Source organism: Hypanus sabinus, chromosome 1 (genome assembly GCF_030144855.1).
Source record: "Hypanus sabinus isolate sHypSab1 chromosome 1, sHypSab1.hap1, whole genome shotgun sequence".
Taxonomy (NCBI): domain Eukaryota; kingdom Metazoa; phylum Chordata; class Chondrichthyes; order Myliobatiformes; family Dasyatidae; genus Hypanus; species Hypanus sabinus.
Genome location: NC_082706.1, coordinates 158,531,456 through 158,557,241, shown reverse-complemented (window position 1 = coordinate 158,557,241; position 25,786 = coordinate 158,531,456). Strand labels below are relative to the sequence as shown.

The window sequence follows — 25,786 nt, the reverse complement described above, 5'->3', positions numbered from 1 at the left end:
AAGTATGTTGCATCACTCTTCACTGTGGAAAACACTACAAAATGCCAGAGATTTGTGAATGTTAGGGGCAGAAGTAAGTGTAGTTGCTAATACTAAGGAGAGGGTGGTTGGGAATCTGAAAGGTCTGAAGGTAGAGAAGGCATCTGGTCAAGATGAACTACACTGCTGCGTTCTGAAAGTGGTAGCTGAGGAAATTGTAGAGGTATTAGTAATTATCTTTCAAGATTCACTGGATTTTGGAATGGTTCCAGAGGAGTGGAAAATTGTAAATATCACTCCACTCTTTAAGAAGGGAGGGAGGCAGAAGAATAGAAATTATAAGCCAGTTAACCTGACTTCAGTGGTTGGGAGTACGTTGCAGTCCATTGTTAACAATGAGGTTTCAGGGCACATAATAAAGTAGGGCAAAGTCAAAAGAAGGCAAATTCAATATTTGTATTCATTTCAAGAGGACTAGAATATAAGAACAAGAATGAGTTGCTAGGACTTTATAAGGCATTAGTCAGACCACACTTGGAGTATTGTGAGAAGTTATGAGCATCTTATCTAGGAAAAAATGTGCTAGCATTGGAGAGGGTCCACAGTTGGTTCACAAGAATGATTTCAGAAATAAAAGGGTTAACATATGAGGAGCATTTGATGGCTCAGGGCCTGTACTTGCTTGTGTCCAGAAGAATGGAGGATCTTATTGAAACCTATCGAATATTGAAATACTGAAGTCCTGCTGAAGGGTCTCGGCTTGAAACATCGATGGTACTCTTTTCCATAAATGCTGTCTGGCCTACTGAGGTCTTCCAGCATTTTGTGTGTATTGCTTTGGATTTCCAGAGTCTGCAGATTTTCTCTTGTTTAAGAAATACCTAATTCCCATTTGGGTGTGTCTTGGCTTTCATAAGTTGAATAATACTGAATTAACCACAGGATATTTGTTAAGTTTGAATTTTGAAAGACCTAGGTAGAGTAGATGTGGAGAGAATGTTTCCTATAGTGGATGAGTCTAGGACCAGAGGGCATAGCTTCAGAATAGAGGGACATCTATTTAGAACAGAGATAAGGAGGAATTTCCTTAGCCAGAAGGTGGCAAACCTGTGGAATTCATTGCCACAGACAGCTGTTGAGGCCAGATCATTGGGTGTATTTAAAATGGAGTTTGACAAGTTCATGATTAACTAGAGCATCATAGGTTACAGGGAGAAGACAGGAGAATGGGGACAAGAAGGATAATAAATCAGCCATGACAGGATGGTGGAGCAGACTCAATGCGCCAAGAGGCCTAATTCTGCTCCTATGTCTTAATTGTTTAAAAAGATCCAAATTAATCTAGGATTAATCTAGGATTAATTTGTTTCATCACTATACAATTTGATTTTCTTTCTGGCACAATAATTGTTGCATATTTTACCTAATTTTTTCAGGTCGGTCTCAACAGCAGTTAGTTTTTCCGAATAACTTTTTTGTGATGTTTCCATTCCTTCTGTCACTGTGTCCATTCTCTGTACAACTGGAATAATCAAGGAAGATAAATAAGGTAATATCCCATAATGAGAAGTGCATTTTACAAGTTTACCAAAAAGCTTTGTGATTTTGTTGTGGATTCTTCACGCAATTACTGATAAACCAGACAAAATAAGAGTTCATTTACTTTGCCATGACTTGACTTTTATAATTCACTTAAGAGGAGGCACATTTCTATAATACTTTAATGATATTGTCCATAAGCATATGCTGTGCTCAGAAACTTTGCATTTGCACTTCAAGGTACCCTATGCAAGCTCTTCCAGCATGGACATATCCATAAAGCTCCTTGCATATGCTTCATGTTGCCAGGATATACCATAGAACATAGAACCACAGAACATTACAGCACAGAAACAGGCCTTTTGGCCCTTCTTGGCTGTGCTGAACCATTTTTCTGCCTAGTCCCACTGACCTGCACCTGGACCATATCCCTCCATACCCCTCTCATCCATGTACCTGTCCAAGTTTTTCTTAAATGTTAAAAGTGAGCCCGCATTTACCACTTCATCTGGCAGCTCATTCGACACTCCCACCACTCTGTGTGAAAAAAGTCCCCCCTAATGTTCCCTTTAAACTTTTCTCCCTTCACCCTTAACCCACATCCTCTGGTTTTTTCCTCCCCTAGCCTCAGTGGAAAAAGCCTGCTTGCATTCACTCTATCTATACCCATCATAATTTTATAAACCTCTATCAAATCTCCCCTCATTCTTCTACGCTCCAGGGAATAAAGGCCTAACCTATTCAACCTTTCTCTGTAACTCAGTTTCTCAAGTCCTAGCAACATCCTTGTAAACCTTCTCTGCACTCTTTTAACCTTATTAATATCCTTCCTGTAATTCAGTGACCAAAACTACACACAAGTACCCAGGTACTTTAATTAAGAAGTATTGTGCATTGCTAAGTTTTTTATTTTGTTCATGGCACTATAAGACACCAATCCTAGATATTTTAGATGAACGTGGTAACTTGATCAAGCCAGTGATCCATCTGCTTTTTTTCTCCTGTTTTAACAAGTGTTGTAATCTAAATGAATGTTTTGCTCAAGCCCTTCAGAGGTTAATTCATAATGAACTACATTGATAGGTCCAAGCTTGTATACACAACACTATGGAAGGTGGTAGTGAGAAGACAATTTCATTGCCCAGATTTGACGTAATGCCATGAAAACTCATGAAAGCTGGACACAATGTTAAGGATTATTACTCCTACCTGGAATCAGAAAATCCAGAGTTCTTATGACGATCTGACGCCTTTGTAGTTAGCATTACTGAGAGTTTTTGTTTTAAATTTCACAGCCGCCCTGATGGGGGTCTAAACTCACCTCTCTCCATTATTAATCCAGGCATTATTAATCTGATTAATTAAATGATGTGCAAATATGGCACCACGTTTTACAGGCTATCGTTTATATGAAGTACTTTTTTCTTCCGACAAGCTGACACATAAGTTTTACACATAAATTACTTTATGATCCAGACACAGTAGTCTTGCCAGATTTTTAGATTTGTTTTCCGAATCCTGTTTGTGATTCATTTCGATACATGGTTGCTACTCCACTCCAGTGGATCATTCCTCCTTTGCTCAGAAATTTGATTGTTGCAAGAATGATTTTCCTACTGCGTGAGCCAACTTCAGAGATGTCAATTTTTCAAGAAAAAAATACAGCTAGGAGAGCTGACAGTGGCCCAGAACCAACAATCTGTGTAATGGAAGGTTGCTGTTCTTGTAAAAGCTCCTGCATTTGACATTTCTTTCAAGCAAAATGGAAACAGATTACAGTGGTTACTTGAAAACAAACCAAACTGCTGAGAGCCTAAGCCAGGGGTTGGCACTGCATGATGCGCTTTCAAAATGATTAAGCTCCCAGTTGAGAAAGGTACATTCAATCCTTTATTACAAAACCAGCAAAGATGAATGATCTTACGGTAATAAAACACTAATGAAACTAAATTAGCGATACAATGGTCTAATAGCAATATTAGCAATACCAAGTGGTATAATAGTGCAATTAGCGTTCAAATTAGTGGTCCTCAAAAAGATATCACCCTGTGGCTCACCCCCTCTCAACTAGACCAAACAAACCTAAAGATGAAGCATGAATACATAACTATACTCATTTGCTTCTACCACATCCTAACCCATGTGACAGATTACCACAATATACAAATGCAGACAGACAGAAAATAGACACATGGCTCCTACACAGGTGTCCTCATCTTGTGGCAACAGCAGTATTTCAGTAATGCCACATCATTTTCAGGTTTGCACTTACAGCAAACACTGAGCCTTCCAATTGTTGGTACGGAAGGAGAAAAAGAAACAAAAAGTGCTGAAATGCTGACATTGTTTAAGGTAGCAGCCAGAAGTGTAATGTTGGAACATTAGTCTGATTTAAAGGAAAACTTCTGCCAAGTCAGATGCTCTACTTGCAGTAAAGTAGGATTCTGGAACCATTGCACCTTACTCATTACAGCAAATTTCATTCTTAATTCAAAATGTAGTTTGCTAATTGCTTTCTCCTGGCTCTGCATGAGTAGAGAACACATGCATCATTTTCTAAGATCAGCTAATTTAAACAGACTGGATTAGAACTACTGCCTCTGAATCTGCATGTGCTCCATATCAGGACTGAGAAGTTATGAGTATTTCTAAGGAACAAACATCATGAATAGCCTGTTCTGATCCAAACTACATTGAAACCACAGCTAAGAAAACTTACTAGTGTCCCTACTTCCTCAGGAAGTACAACAATCTTAGCTTTCTCCTTTGACCCTCACCAACTTTTGTCTATGCATGAATTTTTGCCTGTCCATATAAGCCACAGGTTGGTATGGCAACTACTGTGCCTGTGACTGCAAAAAACTGCAGAGAGTCGTAGACACAGCTCAACACATCACTGAATCCAACCTCCCTCCAAGGGCTCTGACCATCCTTCTTTCTGTCTTGGTAAAGCAGCTAGCATAATCAAAAACTCCACCCACTCTGGAATTCTCTCCTCTCCCTCCTCTCATCAGGCAGAAGATGCAAAAGCTGAAAAAAATACATGCCCCCATGCTCAAGGATGGCTTCTATCCCACTGTTATATGACTATTGAATAGTTCCCTAATATGACAAGATGGACTCTTGATCTCACAATCTACCTCATTATGGCTTTGCAGTTTATGGTCTACCTGCATTTTCTCTGTATCTGTAACACTTTATTCTGCATAGTTATTGTTTTCCTTTATACCACCTCAAAACACTGTTGTAACAAATTGATCCGTATGAATGGTATGCAAGACAAGCATTTCACTGTACTTTAGAACACATGAAAATAATAAATCCAATAAAGAGTTCAAGGTAAACTTGTTAACCCATGCAGTGATTTGAATGGGGAACTCACTTGGATGTGAAGAGGTTGAGACAATTTTATAAAAATATTTTGATTGATGAAGCAACATTCGAGAGAATAGAACAGAAGGACAGAGACACAATGTCGGAAAGGAGGGATAAAAGGAATTGATAATAGGAGGAGAGAACAGAAAAGCATTTGTGGATCATAAACATCACAGAGGACCAGTTAGACTTCATTGCATCTTCTATGTAGTATATCTTATGCGTTGTACTTTTGTTTGGGAAACAAATCACACTGCCTTTGGATAGTTCACCACATCTACATCCATGACTCAAGAAAGCTATTGTCATGTGGCTCTGACAAAATATTTCTAAACAGGGGTTTAAACAAGGAAGTGTACCCATTAATTCATGGTCTCCTGGAGGGTAGGGAGACATATCTATTTTACCTGTGAAGATTTACTGAGGAAATCATTGTGATCCAATGGTCATGAAGCTGATTCAGTAGCATACCTTCAGCTGCACTAGGGGACCATTGAAAGGCATAAAAGTTGTCCTAGTTACCTTCTGCAGATAAGTATGACTCTAGCTGCAACAATTCTTCATGCTGAAGGAATCGGATTTCCACAACCAAGGAAGTGCGGCTGGCATTTAACTCAAATAAATTCCTGCACAGGTCTCTTTTTCAGATATCATTCCATTAACTGTTCACTATGTAGTAAATAATCTTGACTTGAAATACAGCACCATAGCACCCTGTGGAATATATCTCTTTCTGGGTTGAGTATGTATCCTTTTTCCTTCATTAGAACATAAATAATGTGGTCTTTTACATCCAAGGCAGTTTCAGGTTTTTATCCTGAAAATCAAGCAATGGATATTAGGTATATTCTTTGCTTACTCATATTTAGTCTAGGAACTTGCTTTGCACATCTAGTGATTAAATGACTTTTTGAACAGTCATTAAATTTGCAGTGGCTACATACAGAGTTACTCTGTGACCATTATTTGATCTCAATACAGAATTCTATTTGTAACATTTGTTCCCCCCAAGCTTATCTCCACTGTCCTTTACTTGTGATTGTTATATTTCCCCATCCCAAACATAATGTGGTATCCTTAAAGCTGTGTCCTTCTGTCCTATCCATGTGGACACAATCCAGCACGTGATGCTTTGATAGTCACTAACTTGCTTCCATTGAGAAAAGCATGGCAAGATGGCTTTACGAGAAGAAATCACCCTCAGTAGGAAAGTGTAGACTATTGCTCCTGTCCCTTCAGCCCTCTCAGTAGCTGCAGTTGTTTATACCATTTCTTCTCGAACTATCACTGCACCCCAGCTGACCTCTGAGAAGTACAGCATAGAAACAGGCTCTTCAGCCCATCTAGTCCACATCAGAACCATTTAAACAGCTTACTCCCATTGACCTGTGCCAGGACCATAGCCCTCTATATCCCTACGTCCAAATTTGTCTTAAGCATTGAAGTTGAACTAGCATCCACCACTTGTGCAGCTCAATCCATACTCTCATGACCCTCTGAGTGAAGAGGTTTCCCCTCATGTTCCCCTTAAACTTCCCACATCTCACCCTTAACCCAACCTCAAGGGTTGCAGTCCCACCCAACCTCAGTGGAAAAAAAAACTTGTTTGTATTTACCCTATCTATACCTCTCATAATTTTGTATATTTCTATAAAATCTCCTCTCAATCTTTTACATGCTAAAGAATACAGTCCTAACCTATTCAGTCTTTCCTTATAACTCAGGTCCTCCAGAACCAGCAACATCCTTGTAAATTTTCTCTGCATTCTTTCAACTTTGTTTACATTTATCCAGTAGGTGGGTGACCAAAACTGCACACAATACTCCAAATTAGGCCTTACCAATGTCTTAAGAACTTCCAACATAATATGCCACCTCCAGTACTCAATACATTGATATATCAAGACCAATAGGCCAAAAGCTTTCTTGTGATTCCACTTTCAATGAATTATGGACCTACATTCCCACTTACCTTTATTCTACTACACTCCTCAGTGCCCTACCATTCACTGTATAAGACATCCACTGGTTGGTCTTAACAAAGTATGAAACCTTGAAGTTCTCTGCATTAAATTCCCTCTGCCATTTTCAACCCATTTTTCCAGCTGATGCAGTTCCCTCTGCAAACCATGATAGCCTTCCTCACTGTCCACTACACACCAACCTTGCTATCATCTGCAAATCTGCTGATCCAGTTAACCACATTATCATCTAGATCATTGATATAGATGACAAACAACAAAGGACCCAGTACTGATCCCTGCAACATACCATTAGTCACAGGCCTCCAGTCAGAGAAGCAACTTTCTATGGCCACTCTCTGGGTTCTCCCATAAAGTCAATATCTAATCCAAATAACTACCTCATCCTGAATGTCAAGCAACTGGAACTTCTTGACCAGCCTCCCATGTGGGAGCTTGTCAAATGACTTACTAAAGTACAAGTAGACAACATTCACTGTCTTGCCTTCAACCACTTTCTCGTAACTTCATCAAAAAACTCTGTAAGATTGATTAGATGTGACATACCACGCACAAAGCAATGCTGACTATCCTCAATCATTCCTCATTTATCCAAATGTTTATATATCCAGTCCCTTAGAATACCTTCAAATAATTTTCCCACAACTGATGTCAGACTTGCTGGCCTATAATTTCCTGGTTTCTGTTTACAGCCTTTTTTAAACAGCAGACCAATGCTGACTATCCTCCATTCCTCTGGTACCACCACTAACAAGGATTTAAGTATCTCTGCTAGGGCTCTGGCAATTTCTGCACTTGTCTCCCTTAGTGATCTCCCTCAGTGAACACCCTGCCATGTCCTGGGGATTTATCCATCCTGATTTGCCTCAGGGTAGCAAGCACGTCCTTCTCTGTAATCTGTACTGGGTCCATGAAGTTGATGCCACTTCGCCTCATTCCTATAGATTGTCCATCTCCTGATTAAATACAGATGCAAAGAATTCATTTAAGATCTCCCCCATGTGTTTTTGCTCCATACACGGATTACCATTCTGGTCTTCCAGAGGACTAATTTTGTCCCTTGTAATCCTTTTGCTCCTAACTTAGCTGTAGAATCCCTTAGGATTCTCCTTCACCTTTGTCTGCCAGAGAACTTCATGCCTTTTAGACCTCCTGATGGCTTTCTTGTGTTCTCTTGCGTTTCTTGTATTCATAAGAACCTCATTTGTTCCTATTTTCCCTAACCAGGGCCTCAATATCTCTCAAAAGCTAAATTTCCCTAAAACTTTTAATTCAATGGTTCCTTCTAATGGATTCGTTCTTACCTTTTATTCTGATAGCCACATACAAGCTTTATACTTCCAAGATTTCACTTCTGAAGGCCTTCCACTTACCAAGTACACCTTTGCTAGAAAACAGCCTGTCTCAATCCACACTTGCCCAACTTTTTCTGATACCATTAAAGTTAGCCTTTCTCCAATTTAGAATCTCAATCCGTGGACCAGACTTATTTTCGTGCATTTTTACTTTGAAACAAATTGCATTGTGGTCACTGAGTGCAAAATGTTCCCCTACACAAACTTCTGTAACCTGTCCTGTCTTGTTCCCAAATAGCAGTTCAAGTATCATACACCCTCTCATTGGCATTTCTGTGTACTGATAAAGGAAACTTTCCTGAACACATTTGACAAACTTTTACAGTATGCAATACTCAGTCAATAGGTGGAAAGTTAAAATCAACTTTATGTTTCTTGCAACAGTCTGTGATCTCTTTACAAATTTCTTCCTCTAAGTCCCTAGGAATCTTGGGTGGTCTGTCATATAGCTCCATTAATGTGGTCATACCTTCCTATTTCTCAGTTTCACCCCTCACTAGTCGAGTTCTCCAGTTTGTCCTGCTGAAGCACTGCCTTAACATTTTCACTAACTGGAAACACCACCCACTTTCACCTTCAATTCCTCCCGCTCTGTCGTCCAAAACAACAGAACCCCAGAATATTGAGCTGCCGGTCCTGCCCCTCCTGCAACCAAGTCTCACTAATGGTTACAACATCACAATTCCAGGTGTTGATCCATGCTCTGAGCTCATTCACCTTTCCTGCGATACTTCTTGCATTGAGATATATGCAGCTCAGGACCCTGGTCATATCATGCTCAACCTTTTGAGTCCTGACTTTGTCTGAGGAATATTTAATATTTTAGTAATATTTGAGTAATATTGTAAATATTTTGTTTGATTAAGCATTCTTTGTTGTTTCCATAATTCATTACAGGTTATATGTAAAAATATGTAGATAACATACACCATCATGCCACCACATCATAGGTGTGTGTCTCACTCAAGTAAAACAAAACTAAGACATGCATTTCCCAGTTCTGTGTTCTTTTCTCAACACAATACTGATTGTCTGAGAGCAGTGAACCAAGCAACATCTTGCTTTGACACCAGTCATCGCACCTGACATTCTCTTAACCACACTAGGCAGCAAAATGATTCAAGCCCATTCATGCTTCAACATCCCCAATAAAAATGGCTATTTATAAGAACCATTGATGGATTATTTCCTCGATCAATTACCAGAAGTTTTTCATATAAACCTTCATGGCAGATGGCTTGAGAAATGCTGAAGTGCATGTTAGGGATTCAACCATTTGGTTTGTCAGTATTTGTAACAGTTGTTATACGTATCGAAGTCTTGTATCAACCAGTGTAGGTCTTACACAGTGAACGGTAGGGTGCTGAGGAATGCGGTAGAACAAAGGGATCTGAGAATACAAGTCTATAATTCTTTGAAAGCGGCATCACGGATAGATAAGATCATAAAGAACGCCAGGCACAATGGCTTCCTTAAATCAATGTATTGCGTACAGGAGATGGGATGTTATGTTGAAGTTGTATGACACTGGTGAGGCCTACTTTGGAGTATTGTGTACAGTTTTAGTCACCTACCTACAGGAAAGATGTAAATAAGGTTGAAAGAGTACAGTGAAAATTTACAAGGATGTTGCTAGGTCTGGAGGACCTGAATTATAAGGAAAGATTGAATAGGTCAGGATTTTATTGCTTGGAACATAGAAGGTTGAGAGGAAAGAATCCTGACATAGGTGTATGTGTTGTCCAGGTGGTCTAAAACCATGTGGAGAGCCATTGAGATTGCATTTGCCATTGACCTATCAAGGATAGGCAAATTGCAATGGGCCCATGTCCTTGCTGAGTCAGGGGTTCAGTCTAGACATGACCAACCTCTCAAAGTAGATGTGAGTGCTACCGGGTGATAGTCATTAAGGCAGCTCATGTTATTCTTCTTAGGCACTGGTATAATTGTTGCCGTTTTGAAGCAAGTGGGAATATCTGCCTGTAGCAGTGAGAAATTGAAAATGTCCTTGAATACTCCTGCCAGTTGGTTGGCACAGGTTTTCAGAGCCTTACCAAGTTCTCCATCAGGATCTTCTCTTTAAAGACAGTCTAACATCAGCCTCTGAGACAGAGATCACAGGCTCATCAGGTGCAGCAGGGATCTTCACAGTTGTAGTTGTATTCTCCCTTTCAAAGCGGGCATAGAAGGTGTTGAATTCCTCTGGTAGTGAAGCATCACTACCATACATGCTATTGAGTTTGGCTTTGTAAGAAGTAATGTCTTGCAAGCCCTGCCAAAGTTGTTGTGCATCCGACAACTCCATGAGAGTGTGAAATGAGCTGCCAATGCAAATGGTGGATGCGAACTTGATTTCAATCTTTAAGAGAAGTTTGAATAGGTACATAGATGGTAGAGGTATGGAGGGCTATGGTCCCAGTACAGGTCAATGGGAATAGGCAGTTTAAATAGTTTGGCACAGACTAGATGGGCAAAAGGACCTGTTTCTGTGTTATACTTTTCTATGACTCAATATAATGATTATCACTTTTAGGTTCTTACCAATGAAGGATTTGACTAACTGCTCTACAACTTTCTTTAATATTCCTGAGATAGTATTTGAAGAGCAGTGAATATATATGCACTTTGTTTCAAGGTCCATTCCTGAGTTGTATAGATCTGTATTTTGTACAAACTTATTGATTAGAGATTAAGATCAGAGTGAACAACACTATCTTTCCAAGGTAGTTACTGCCAAACACAGGTGCTCTTGGATTTAAGCCTGACTGGGATAATAAACAATGTTATATTGAACTGGTTTTTTTTAAAAGGCAAGAAGAGGAGAAATGAAGGAAAAGTAAAGGTATCTCCTTTCTGTTTGGGTTTAACTTAAGCTACTTACCTTTGTTTTGCTGACCAAAACCTCATACTTTTGGACGCAGTACAAAATTAAAATACAAACACCAAAATAAACCAAAGCAAAATGGATAAATTAAATCATTAGAAGTTAAAATGTTCACTGGTTGGAAATGGTTCTCACCTTTATGTTACATAAAGCATTAATATAGCACACCATTCCACTGCATTCACAGAAAGCAAATGACTTGGAAGATTGAATTAGTTGCAGAACACATGAAAGTTGAGAAGAAAACAAAGTTGCCTCTCACCTGGAACAACTATACAGATGCAGAGCTTTGGGTGGTACTGAATATGACAGGTGAACGGCCACAGTGAGGATTAATCTTTATCTTTTGTAACACTTATGAAACACTGACCCTTTATTGGATGCAACCAATTTAAGCAAATGGCTACATAAGCATATACCTTATTCAGTGTATACATTTATAATTAAATGCCTTGTACCTTAAAAATCTAAAATATATAAACCAAATTTGGTATTAATTACAAATTGAAATCTGAATACTTTATCCACATTTTTGATATATTTGGCTCACCAATAAAATTAGTTCATGTTCAAAATACCAAATTTGGCTTTATAGATAACAAAACACATTGCTTTATCATTTTGTTTCCTTTTTAATTAAGGAGGTAACTCTTCTGTCCAAGAATACACCCTAAGCTTGAATGAAGAGTATAGTTGCAAATTGAATAATGAGAATTACATTACATAGACAAGCACAACATAGAAGATAAGTTTACCTGCTGTCATAATGAAGTTATTATTCATAAAATACATGCTATCTCATTCCCAATGCATTCCATTTTTTGAAAACATGTCACTGAAAGAATGAAACTAAAATAGTTCTAATAGCTTAAAAGTGAATGATTATCATACGTTAGCTGTGTTTGTCTTGTTGAACTGTGACATTAATGGCAGCTGATTTCTGAACCACAGTGATCCAAAAGTAAATCACTCTTGGGTTTATCCATGGTCATGGCTTAAAATAATGAACACATAAACTGATTGGTCATTCAATAATACCAAAAGCTTAAAAGGAAGATAGAGAAGTTCTGTTACCTTTGTAGCCCAGGATGGCTACAGTAATGGTTAGCATGGCACACAGGACATAGAGCAGCAGAATAGAAAACTTTAGTGCCCAGTTGTTTCTACATCGATTACACTGAGGCCCTTCCTGAATTCCTGTAAGAAAAATACAAGGTTTAATGTTTCAGGCAGGTATGATAATCACAGAGAATTTTAATGACATTTTTAACCACCTCTTTAAATGTGCAAATTCTATGCTGCACATTGTTCCTTTAGGCAAAATACTGGGATCAGCCATAAATATAATAGAAACAGCTTTTAGGTGGTTTATATGTGCTGAAGTCGGATTTGTGTGGTTCCCAGTCGGACCACATTCACTGCAGCTGGAATCACTTTGTCTGAGGGCATCAGCTTTTAAAGGCACATTCCCTATAGCAGCCTCAAAGCAGAGCAACACTCAGTGCTGCTGCTGCTGTGGAATGGTAGCAGAGGTGACGGGGAGAAGAGAGTGGAGAAGAGAGAAGAGAGTTTACTCAGTGGGTCATTGAAGGTGGCAAGAGGAAGCTCATGCACCAGACAGTTCAGGATAGCTGCCATGGCCAACATTAGAAGAAGCAGGTGTAATCTCCAAGAACAATAAAGTTTTGCCAAATAAATTTCATGATTTCACATGAAAGATCAACGAGAGCTCCAGACCAACAGAAATACTGATTTTTCTGCTTGTAACATTTACTCTGAAAAACATACAAACTGATCATCACACCAACTGTGAGTCCCACACAGTATCGTCTCCTGTAGCAACCACACCATGGGCATTCTGACACCACAGACAATCCCACAAAAGAGGTTGAATCTCCTCATTCAATATCCTTCATCTTCTGTATTTAGGCATAAATTGATGACTATGCCTTCATCAATTTGGGTCTATGCTCTGAGATTCTCTCTCCATTGGATCCAACATTGGCTTTGTGGAAGAAACCAAAGGGTGGTAGTAAATGGTTGTCTCTCTGACTGGAGGGCTGCAGGAACCACTGGTGGGTCCATTAATGTTTATCATCTATATTAATGATTTAGATGATAATATGGTAAACTGGATTAGCAAATTTGCAGATGGCATCAAGATTAGGGGCATGGTGGACAATGAGGTGTGTCATCAATGTTTGAAGCAGGACTTAAATCAGCTGGAAAAATGGGCGGAAAATGCCGGGTGGAACTTAAGGCAGATAGGTGTGAAGTGTTGCACTTTGGGAGGTCAAACCATGACTTACACTATCAATGACAGGACTCTGAGGGGTGCGGTAGAAAAAAGGAATTCAGATCCATAATTCTGTGAAAGTAGCAGCACAGGTAGATAAGATTGTAAAGAGCATTTTTAGCACATTGACCTTCATAAATCAGAGCATTGATTAGAGCAGTTGTGATGTTGTGGTCAAGTTGTATAGTACAGTAGTGTATTATTATGTGCAGTTCTGGTTATCTACCTACATGAAATATATCAAGAAGCTTGAAAGGATACAGAGAAAATTTACAAGGATTTTGCTGGGACATGAGGATCTGAGTTATTGGGAAAGGTTGAATAGGTTAGGACTTTATTCCCTGCAGCACAAAAGAAATGGGAAGCTCTTATACTGTAAATATATACAAAATAAACCTTCAGCTAAGTTAATATGCACTCTTCATCCAGAGATCAAGGAGGGCTGCCAGCTCAGACTAAATTTTGTCACTCAGCTTTTCAAACACGGTCATCAGCCTATAACTGGGATATTTGAATCAGCCCTTACAACACCAATCTTGGGAGTCTGGTTCTCTGTCTTCAGAAGCTTTTAGACTATTTGTGTGTAATAGCCTGTCCCAACACAGGCACTTGATCTTTCAGGGGTATCCTAACAGCTAGAATGTGCTCCCTTTATAAATATGTACATCAAAGGAGACATTTGTCAGGCATAAAATATTGGAAATTGTTGGTGAAATTGCTCTGAATCATCTAATGTTCCTAGTAGAGGAAAAATTTGATGGACTTTCAGTTTTAGTAATTCTACCGAGGAGGATTCCAAGGGAATGTTTGCTTGCCGTACTGAATATCTTGAGTGACTTAGTCAGTCACACCTTGACACTGAATTTAGGGCTCTAAATGCAAATTGCGTTTACCTTCTGTAAGTCTGTGGATCAGTCAGCTGGAGTGAGAATTGCAGTTCACTCGGATGCAGACTTAATTCTAGGACTCCAAATTCCCTTTGAGTGGTGCCACTCTGGCATTGCAGCTGCACTGGGAATATGATAGAAACCCTCCTACTAGCCAATGACTTTGATCACCAATGTAAGCTATACCGGAATTTTTACCCCTCCTAGCCCATCATCTTTATAATCTTACAATTTACTCTCTGTTGAAATTAAACCAGATGAACAAAATTTGCAACAGAAATACATTTTATATTATGTGGTGCAAACAGCACAGAGCAGCAAATACGACACCTACATTTCCACACTCTATATAGAAAGGAATTTAGCTAGTGACTGGTTATTTAGGGTCCTTGCCATGTTTATTCTATTAGTCATAATTTAACCACTTTTAATGAATTATCCTCACAGATACCAGAAATATGACCTACTACCTGTTTGCTTTAGTTTGAAAATAAAATTCCAAGTATCTAGCATTTTAAAAGAAAATGGGGGTTGAAGATTAGTATTTATAATGCTGCTTTGCATAAGGAAGATATCCTGGGAAAAACTGAAGCAGAAATTTACCTCATAAATATTCAGTTAGAATGTTACTACTCAGTGCTACGTTCGGCTCAATTTCTGCCCAGTTGGAATGAGAGCCTCAGTTGTGCCTGCAGTGGGCAATCCCAGACAAAATAAATAAATACAAAATATATCGATGCGTTCTGCCAGAATTTGACTCAGAGCTGTGACTGCAACCAAGTTGCTGTCAAAAGTCCCACAACAAGGTCTTTACCAGAGAGAGAGAGAGAGAGAGAGAGAGAGAGAGAGAGAGAGAGAGAGAGAGAGAGAGAGAGAGAGAGAGAGAGAGAATGAAAGCCCATATGGATGGGCTTGATGCAGCGATATCATCTTCTCAATATCAGACTGAATTACACCCAGAAGGAGGTCTCAGATCCCCACGTTTAGTAATTTGCAGTCTGTTTCATTACTTTGAAGGAAATTGTGCTACTGAACTGAAACCGTGCTCCATTAAGCATGATGTTGGAAATGCAGTAAAGATCATATTGACCTTCTTCCACAGTGCAAGATGGCGTTCAGCGATTTCTTTCTGCAAACAAGAGCCTTGATGTGATTTTTTGAACCTTTGCTTTGGCTCAAAGTCATTTTGTAGTGAGATTAGTTCTTTCTCCACTTGTAATGTTAATTCCTCATTACAAATGTTCAGGAATGGATTAATTACCGAATCAGGAATTTGGATCAAGAGAAGATCCTGAAATCTCTCTGACATGTCTTTATGTACCTCAGCCAGGTGGGTACAGATACTTGAAGATCATCTGATATCCTTTCTTTCTCTTCCAATTCTTCTTTTGAAGCCCAGAAATTCGAAAAGGTCATGACAGCCAATGTTGCACTTAAATAGGGTTAACTTGGATAGAAATGTGGAGATGCCTGATTTGACTTTGATAAGATTAATATCATTTCCTTAAGTTTTGAAAATAATCCTGACAAATGTAATAATCCTGCAATGTAATGTCTATCATTCGTGAGTTGATTACTGCATGAAGCATTCAAGCCTTCAAAGAATTTTATCTCAGTTTCAAAAAACACATAAAGGCATCTCAGGCAACTAACTTTTGAGAACCATCTGACTTCTCATGTGCAACAACAAGCATTCAAACCGTTCAGTATTCTCAATACAAAGCTCCTGAAATAGTCTGTAATTGAGACCATGGGTCTTAATTTCATTTAATGCTATTTAATAATTTGTTCAGCCAATCACTTAGGCTTTTTGCGACAAGTTGTTGTCTGTGAATTACACAGCGAAGAGTAAATATGTTAGGTTCAGCTTTTTTCAAGAATGTAATAACTCCACAGTGGTGTCCTGTCATTGATAGTGCCCATTGTTGCATAAGGAAAAACGTTGGTAAGCAGAATGTCCTTCTCTTTGAAAAATTGCTCAGCAACATGAAATATTGTCTCCCCCTGTTTCTGGTCCCCTTTCAAATAACAATTCTTGAATTATGTTTTCATCTATTATGAAGCAAACATAAGCAAGAAGCAAAGATTTGTTGCTTGGTTAAGTTGAGATATCCAACTGCAAAGCAAATTCTGCTATCCTAAGTACATTATACAATGTGTGTCCACGTTCTTAGACATTGTATCTATTCATCTTTGAACAGAGTTGTCGCTGAGTGGAATTGATCTGGTGATTTGTGCAAAATCGTACTCAAAACCTTCCTTACTGCTGACAGAATCAGATCTTTTCCAATTTATGGGGCTTTCCAGATTTAGTAATGCGCAATGAAATGCATGAAGCACAAAAACCATTTTTGTTTTGTTGTGAAGTGCTGGAAAACATGTTTTGAAGAGTTTTCCGTTTCTGAAAGTTTTCATAAAGTAACTGAAAATAAGTTAAATTCTTGTTTGCTTTATCAAAGTATATTTTCTTAAAATGCTCAAGGAGCCTGGATAGTTTCATTCCCTCATTTGAAAAAAACTTTGTGACACAGTAGACACATTAGCTGCTGCTGTTTGCCTGGTGCTGGTATAAATCCATATTTCAGATATTCCACCCTATACTGTCTTCAGTCTTGTTCATTTGGTCTGTTTCTGCCTTTTTCATCATGGATTAACAACCACAATCAATCACCTATATTTTAAGTCCAACCTCAAGTACTACGATCAATAAAGGGGATAGTTATGATGTCATCATAGCTCAGGCAAATCCTGACGTTCTGCCTGAAGGAGCAGAAAGTGGGGTAGCGATATTTTGGTTCAGCTATGGGCTAAAGAAATGCAGTCAAGACTGCTCAAAGAGTAGATTCTGAACATTACCCCATTGAATGCTATACCCAAGTTCACAGGAATTGCGTCACTGCATGGTTGGAGTGTGAGAATTGTACTAGCTAACACTGTACTACAGTAGTGAATGGCAATGATGTATGGTCTGGGCCATAGAATAACACAATTTCTTCCATCCAGTTTTCTCATCATGTGCCATCTACAGAAGCATCACATTGCTTTTCCACAGCTATAACATGCTTTGAGTAAAGTCTAAGAGAACAGTGGGTTTGGAGGAGATGAGGTGATTACATGATCATTGTGGTCAATTATGAGGCAATGAGGATCGAATACTTATAATATGTAATTCATTTCTTAAATTAACTCTGTCATCCCTCAGCTATTCTCTTTGCTACTGTACCAAATGCTACCCCACCACCCCCTTTATCTTTATCTTCCCATTAGAAACTCCCACCATCTCTGGGGGGGGGGGATGTTGGTAAGGCCCAGTTTGGAACCACTGATCTTGAAGGTGGTGTTTCTATCTCTGGGGGTCAAAAGTCTGGTCTGTTGAAAATAAACCTTTGAACTATGAATAATTCATATGTTTTAATAATATTTGACCTCAGAGCAGTCAACAGCTTTGTGTGATTATTATTAATCAACTTTCTGATAATAATTTGCTTGCAAGAACTATTTAACACTGTGTTACAAGATTAGTTTGTAAGTAATGCAATAACTACATTTCCTGACTGGCACAGTAGTCATGAGCTTAAGGTTCAAAACCTCATTCTGACCAGAATGGAAGCGAATGTAAAATGGTAAATTCACCATTTGCCGATATGGTTGCACTCCTGAACTTGAATATTGTAGAACAGTTACAAACTGCTCCAGCTAATGGGAAATTATGATATCCATTATGAATATGAAAAAGTGAAATTTTGTAGTATATCACAGCAATAAATAAGCAACTATGCAATCAATGATATTAGTTATTTAGAGCATGGCTTTCTTTTGATCTTGAATGAAAAAAAACAAGGTGGCACAGTAGCTTAGCAACTAGCATAACACTTTACAGTGTGATCAACCAGTGTTTATTTCCTGCCACTATCTGCGAACACCCTACAGAAGGCAAGTGCAGAAATTGCCAGGGCCTGAGCAGAGATATTTAAAACAACCTTAGAGATATGAGAGGTACCAGAGGATTGGAGGATAGCCAATGTGGTTCTGTTGTTTAAAAAAGGCTCTAAACAGAAACTAGGAAACTATAGGCCGGTGAGTCTGTCATCATTTGTGGGAAGGTTATAGTAAGGAATCGTAAGGGACCAAATATATAAGTATTTGGATAGACATTGACTGATTAAGGATAATCGGCATGGTTTCATGTGTGGTAGGTCGCGTCTAACCTATCTTACAGGTTTTTTTGAGGGAGTTACCAGGAAACTGGATGAAGGTAAGGCAGTGGATGTTGTCTACATGAAATTTAGCAAGGCATTTGACAAGGTCCCACATGATGGGCTGGTCAAGAAGGTTCAGTCGCTCAGCATTCAGAGTGAGAAAGTAAATTGGATTAGACATTGGCTTTGTGGGAGAAGCCAGAGAGTGGTAGTAGATAGTTGCCTCTCTGACTGGAGGCCAGTAACTAGTTGTGTGCCACAGGGATCACTGTTGGGTCAGTTGTTTGTCATCTATGTCAATGATCTGGATGATAATGTGGATAACTGGATCAGCAAGTTTGTAGATGACCAAGTTTGGGGGTGTAGTGGACAGTGAGGAAGGCTATCATGGCTTACAGAGGGATCTGCATCAGCTGGAAAAGTGGGCTGAAAAATGGCAGATGGAATTTAATACAGACAAGTGTGAGGTTTTGCACTTCAGTAGGGTCAAGCATTGGTAGGTCTTACACAGTGAATGGTTTGGCACTGAGGAGTGTGGTAGAACAAAGGGATCTGGGAATACAGGTACATAGTTTGTTGAAAGTGGCACCACATGTATAGGATCATAAAGAAAGATTTTGGCACATTGGTCTTCATTAATCAATGTACTGAATACAGAAGACGGTATGTTACGATGAAGTTGTATAAGTCTTTGGTGAGGCCTAATTTGGAGTATTGTGCGCAGTTTTGGTCACCCACTTACAGGAAAGATATAAATAAAGTTGAAAGAGTCAGAGAAAATATACAAGGATGTTGCTGGGTCTGGAGGAGCTGAATTATCAGGAAAGACTGAATAGGTTAGGGCTGTATTCTTTAGAACAAAGTAGATTGAGAGGGGATGTGATAAAGATATACAAAATTATGAGGGGTAAATGCAAGCAGGCTTTTTCCACTGAGACTGGGTGGAACTACAACCAGAGGCTTAAGGTGAAAGTTAAAAAGTTTAAGGGGAATATCAGGGGAAACTTCTTCACTTCGGGGGTTGTGGGAGTGTGGAATAAGATGTCAGTACAAGTGGTGCATATGAGCTCAATTTCAACATTTAAGAGGAGTTTGGATAGGTACATGGATAGCAGGGATATGGAAGGCTATGTTCCTAGTGCAGGTTGATGTGAGTAGGCAGTTTAAATGGTTTCAGCATGGACCACATGGGCCGCAGATTCTGCTTCTGTCCTGTACTTCTTTATGACTTTATGACTCTAAGAATTTGTACATTCTCCCCTGAGTGCAGATTTCTTCCAGGCACTTTGGGCTCCTTCCACACTCCAAAGACACATGGGCTAGAAAGTTGTGGGCATGGTATGCTTGCAGTGGAAGCCTCTGCGGGCTGGCCCCAGCACATCCTTGGACTGGATTAATTGTTGATGCAAATGATGCATCTCAGTGTATGTTTTGATGTTTTGATATCCATGTGACAAATAAAGCTAATCTTTAATATTAAAAATTATATACGTAGTAAGCCTATCCGGTTTTCCTCATTTAAAAAATCTTGGCCTGTGGAAATGATAGACTATTATTCTACCATGCACTTGTCTAAACTGGCAGTTCTAATAATGATCACAACATGCACTGATCATATAATTGGCAATGCCACTGAAGATATTTAAGGAAAGTAGGAAGTTTCTTACCTCATTTGTTGTTCATCTGATCATTGTGTTAAGGAAGAAATAAAATGTTTCACTTCAATAGTGTGTAGAATGAAAGGAGTAATTGAAGACTCCACAAGAGATATAGGAACAAAAATTGAACCATCTGGGCAGCAGATGCTTCTTCTAACATAAACATTACTAAAATGCTTAGTAATTATTACCACAGTGTTGAAATTTTATTTGAAATTTCTTCAAAAAATTTATTTATGTAACTGTTAGACATTCCAAATTCTGCAGTAGAACATTTTATTTATTTAAATCCTAAAGACCCAAATATATTTTTAAAAAAACATACTTGTTATTTTACAAGAGTGAACACATCTAAATTAATTTTGTGATGGTACCAGAAACCTTTCCCATTTCCATAGTCCTGCCACATTTACAATAGATTGTGGTTAATTGGGATATATCGGTACCAGTACATTTTGGCCCAATTAAGCGGCTGCCCAAATTAGCTGAATTGTCATTAAAATAGTTAAATAGGTATAAAAAAGACAATCTGCCACTTAACTAGGTAACTAATTAGATATTTGAATAAAATACAGAACAAATTAGGACACTGCTAATACCACTACAGTACTATAAAACTGTGTATTAGTTCCTAATATTGACCCACAGAGGATTTCGATGTACGCCACCATATTTTTTTGATTAACTGTAAATGAACAAAATCAGTGCAGACACCGTGCAGATAATGTACTGCATTCATACAACTCTTCCAATGAATGCACCTTCCAGATCTTCATTTTCATTGCAACTTTCAAGATAATTGTCAATACCTTCAAGTACTTGCTGAAATATAGAAATCATTTCATTTTCACTCTCAGTTGTTTCTAGCACCTCCAAGCCTGAATGTTTGAAATGCAAAGACAGTTCTGAATTGCCTTACTGTTTGTTTCTTGCCAAGTATCAGTGGCAAAAATTACTACTTTTTGAACAGAAACATACACGACTGATACTACTTCAAATCTTTTCCCTATAAGCACAGAGTAGTGTCTAATGGCCACACAAGTACACATGACAGACACTAGTTAGAAGCTGTTCGGTAACAGCCCCCTGTGCCAAGCAGCGAAATGTCCAAAGTAATTTAAGTGAATCCCAGCATTTTCTCGATTAGTTTGTGTTTTATAGGAATTATCCCAAATAAGCAGCTATCCGATTAACTGGAATCCATTGTATGTATATAAACATCTTTGAGAAAAATGCTCATTCTTCATTAATTGTAGCAAAATAATGTATGCAAGTATGAATATTCATGCAGTCAACCCATAATTACCAGCAAATGTAGGCAATCCCACAAATTCAATAATAGTGTGATAACTAATCCAACTTGATGTCTAGCTTCGACTCACCTGGTTGTTGCAACATCTGAGCAAGTTCCTGATGAAGTCTGCAGAATGTCTTGCACCACACTTAGAACATAGAATGTAGAAAATCCATGGCACATTACAGGCCCTTCGGCCCACAATGTTGTGCCGACCACATAACCTACTCTAGAAACTGCCTAGAATTTCCCTACCACATCGCCTTCTATTTTTCCAAGCTCCATGTACCTATCTTAAAAGAGAGGTCATGTGACTACTAATGGCGATCCCATGCCCTCTTCTCGTTACTATCATCAGGTCAAGATATAGGAGCCTGAAGACCCACACTTATCAATTTAAGAACAGCTTCTTCTCCTCTGACATCAGATTTCTCAATGGTTCATGAACCCATGAACTCCACTTCATTATTCCTTCATTTTTGCACTATTTATTTTGTAATTTATAGAACTTTTAAGTCTTTGCACTGTACTGCTGCCACAAAACAACAAATTTCATGCCGTATCAGACAGTGATTTTGCAAGTGAGGCAAGAAATAGGAAGATTATTCATTTTAACCTGAGACTAAAGAAATGGTACAGGAGGGAGGGTTTCAGATTTTGAATCATTAGGCTCCCTTACAGGAAAAGTGGGATCTGTACAAATCAGATGGTGTGCACCTCAACAAGAAGGAAACCAATATCCTTGCAGGAAGGTTTGGCAGTGCTGCTCCAGAGGGGTTTAAATTAGAGTTGCAGCCAGAGAAGGGGTGGAACTTGAGGGGCAGGTCAGCAAGTAGAGTGGCTTGTTAATAAGTCTCTTTGCAAAGTCAATAACTGTAACGCTGAGAATGGTGGAACTAATGTGCTGAATTGTGTATTCTTCAGAGCAAGGTCTGCTGTAGATAAGTAGGTAAAGTAGATGAACTTCGAACATGGGTAAACATGGAATGTTTAACATTCCATGTGAAACAGAATGTCAAGGACTCCTATAGATATATTAAGAGTAAAAGGATAACAGGGGACAAAATTGAAGATTAGCGGGGTCATCTATGCATGGAACCAAAAGAGATATGGAAGGCTGTAAATGAACTTTTTGCATCTGTACTTCTTGGAAGATTGTCACAGGTTTTATAGAACTGCGGCAAAAGAGTAGTGAGGTCATGGATCCCATCTAGAGGAGGTGCTTGCTGGTTTGAGGCACATTAGGTGGATAAATGCCTGGCACCTGAGTAAGTATCCACTTAGAGCTTGCAGAGCATTATTACAGAAATTGCAGGGGCTCTAGCAGTTATATTAAAAATGTCTTTAGCCATGAGCGAGGTGGTAGAGAATTGGAGGACAGCTAATGCTGTTCTGTTGTTTAAAAATAAACAATTGTTTAAGAGAAATTAAAGGCTGGTTATTCTGGTGTTAGTCATGGGTAAATTATTGTAAGCTAATCTGAGGGACAAGATATAAGTATTTGGATAGACAGGGCCTGATATAAATAGAGTCAGTATGGCTTTGTGCATAGTAGGCCATGACTAACAAAACTAACAGAGTATTTTGAGAAGGTTAGGTTTGTTAGACCATAAGATATAGAAGCAGAATTAGGTCACCTGGACCATTGAGTATGTTCCGCCATTCTATCATGGCCAATCTAATTTTTCTCTCAGCCCCAATCTCCTACCTTCTCCCCCTATCCCTTCATGCCCCGACCAATCATGAATCTATCAACCTCTGCCTTAAATATAGATAAAGATTTGGCCTTACATGAAGAGATCCTGTTGACCAGAAAGAACCAGAATATGTTAAAGTTTTTCCAATGGGAGATAGAAGCACTGAATGTCCATGATGAAAATAAGGCTATCCAGGCTGGGGAATTGAAAGTTACTGAAGTGATGGAGAGTATGTGAAGTGTCATGGAGTTATGTAGGATAGGACTGAACCAAGGGGGACAAAATTGAGTTGAGGTATATATGGACATTAGGGTAGGAGTGGACAGAAGCAATGGGAATACTGAGCCTGTTAGATTTGTGAATATTGGGTAGGAGGTAGAAATGAGCAGTGTGGGGTATGGGAACTGAGGCTGGTGGCAATAGATGGGTGATCACTAAACTCAAAGCTAGTGATAGTGCAGGAGACAATGGCCTTGATGCTCCTGAGTGGGGTCCTTTTCAAGGAATAAGTAAGAAGAGGCATCTGAGACTTGTTGTCTAGCTTCTGCAACTTTGCCAGACTACAACAGCATCCCCTTCTCTGAAATATATCCAGTGTGGGCAGGAAGTCAGAGTGGGGTGTCCAAAAAGTGGAGTAAGGTTCAGTACAGGAGGAGGGATCTCCGGTGAGGATGTGGAGAACCCTTGTCAGGGAAGTAGGCTCAAAGGTGGGTGGGAGGGGGTGTAATAGAAGGAGAGCTGTGCTGAACTCACTAAGGTGTCAATGCAGGGGGACAAAGGTAAGGCTAAGAACATTTTGCCTCAGAGGGGATGGCGAAGACATGGCAAAAGTTGGAACTGGGGTCAGGGAAGGGTAGAGGGTTGGGAGGGTCAGAGGCAAAAGTGGAGTACAGGAGATGGGATGTTGTGTTGAAGTTGTTTAAGACATACTGTAGGTAAGGGCAATATTTGAAGTATTGTGCAGTTCTGGTTAACTACCTACAGGAAAGATATCACAAGCTTAAAAAATATGCAGAGAAACTTTACAAGAATGGTATTGGGACTTGAGGACATGAGTTATAAGGAAAGGTTGAATAAGTTAGGACCTTATTCCTTGGAGTGTAGAAGAATGAGGGAAGATCTTGGAAGCACACAAAATTATAAGAAGCATTGATAGGGTAAATACATGCAGTCTTTCCCCCCTGAGGTTGGATAAGACCAGAACTAAGGTTTAAGGTGAAAGATGAAATATTTTAGGAGATCCTGAGGGGGGATCTTCTTTGATCAGAGAGTGGTCCAGGTGTTGAATGAGGAGCTGTCAATGGAAGTGGTGGATATGGGTTCAATTTCAGCATTTAAAAAAAAATTTGATAGTTCCATGGATGAGAGGGGTATGGAGGGCTATTGTCTAGGTATGAGTAGATAGAACTAGGCAGAAAACAGGATAGCACTAAACTGATGGGCTGAAGATCCTGCTTCTGTGCTCTATGACTCTGAGAAGGATTGGAATTCTAAAGCCCAAGGTGGCAAAATGGGTACAACTGGTATTGCTACTACTTCATAGCTCCAGTTACCCAGGTCCCAATGAAGGATCTTGACACAAAACATTGACAGTTTATTTTTCTCCATTGATACTGCCTGACCTGCTGAGTTCTTCTAGCATCTTGTGTGAGTTACCCAAGGTCAATGCTGCCCTCTAGTGCTATCAGTATGGAATTTATAAATTCTCCCTGTGACTGAGTGGGATTCCTATGGTTGCTCTCGTTTCCACCCATATCCTAAAAATATTCAGGTTATTTTGGCTGCTATAAATTGCGTAGATGAGTGATAGAATCTGTGGGGGGAATGGGGAGTTGTATGGAGTATCAGAGAAGGTGGAGAGGGTCAGCAGCTTTAAATTCCTTGGTGTTATTATTTTGGAGGACCTGTCCTGGGCCGAGCATGAAAGTGCATTTATGAAGAAAGTATGGTAGTACCCCACTTTCTTTGGAGTTTCTGAAGATTCAGCATGACATCTAAAACTTTGACAAACTTCTGTAGATGCGTAGTGAAGAGTATATAGACTGGGTGCATCACAGCCTGGTATGGAAACACCAATGCTTTCAAGTGGGAAATACTACAAAAAGTAGTGGATACAGTCCATCTCATCGTAAAGCCCTCCCCTCGACTGAGTACATCTACATGAAGTGTTGTCGGAGGAAAGCAGCATCCATCGTTAGGAACCTCCACCACCCAGGACATGCTCCCTCCTTGCTGCTCCCACCAGAAAGAAGGTACAGGGTCCTCAGGACTTACACCACCAGGTTCAGGAACAATTATTACTCCTCAACCATCAGGGTTTTGAACCAAAGGGACTAACTTTACTTGCCCCATCACTAAAATGCTCCCACAACCAATGGACTCAATTTCAAGGTCTCTTTATCTCATGTTCTAGGTATTTATTGCTTATTTATGTATTATTATTTCTTTCTTTCCGTACTTGCATAGCTTGTTGCTATTTGCAAACCATTTAAATGACCGAGTTGGTGTGGTTTTTCAGTGATTCTATTATGGTTATTATTCTGTTATGGATTTATTGAGTATGCCTGTAAAAAATGAATCTCAGGGTTGTATATGGTGACATATATGTATTTTGATAATAAATTTACTTTAAACTTTGATT

The 25,786-nt window shown here is 39.2% G+C and overlaps 1 protein-coding gene across 3 annotated transcripts in view; it reads right to left on the bottom strand.

Moving 5' to 3' along the window:
* Positions 1-25,786, bottom strand: part of colec12 (collectin sub-family member 12) — a 132,766-nt gene that overhangs the window by 32,886 nt on the left and 74,094 nt on the right. For all 3 annotated transcript variants that reach the window (XM_059979680.1, XM_059979688.1, XM_059979696.1), the window contains 2 exons: positions 12,189-12,311; positions 1,403-1,501 (listed from right to left, as the gene is read on the bottom strand). In XM_059979680.1, the coding sequence (XP_059835663.1) occupies positions 1,403-1,501; positions 12,189-12,311 (222 nt within the window). The remainder of the gene's footprint in view (positions 1-1,402; positions 1,502-12,188; positions 12,312-25,786) is intronic.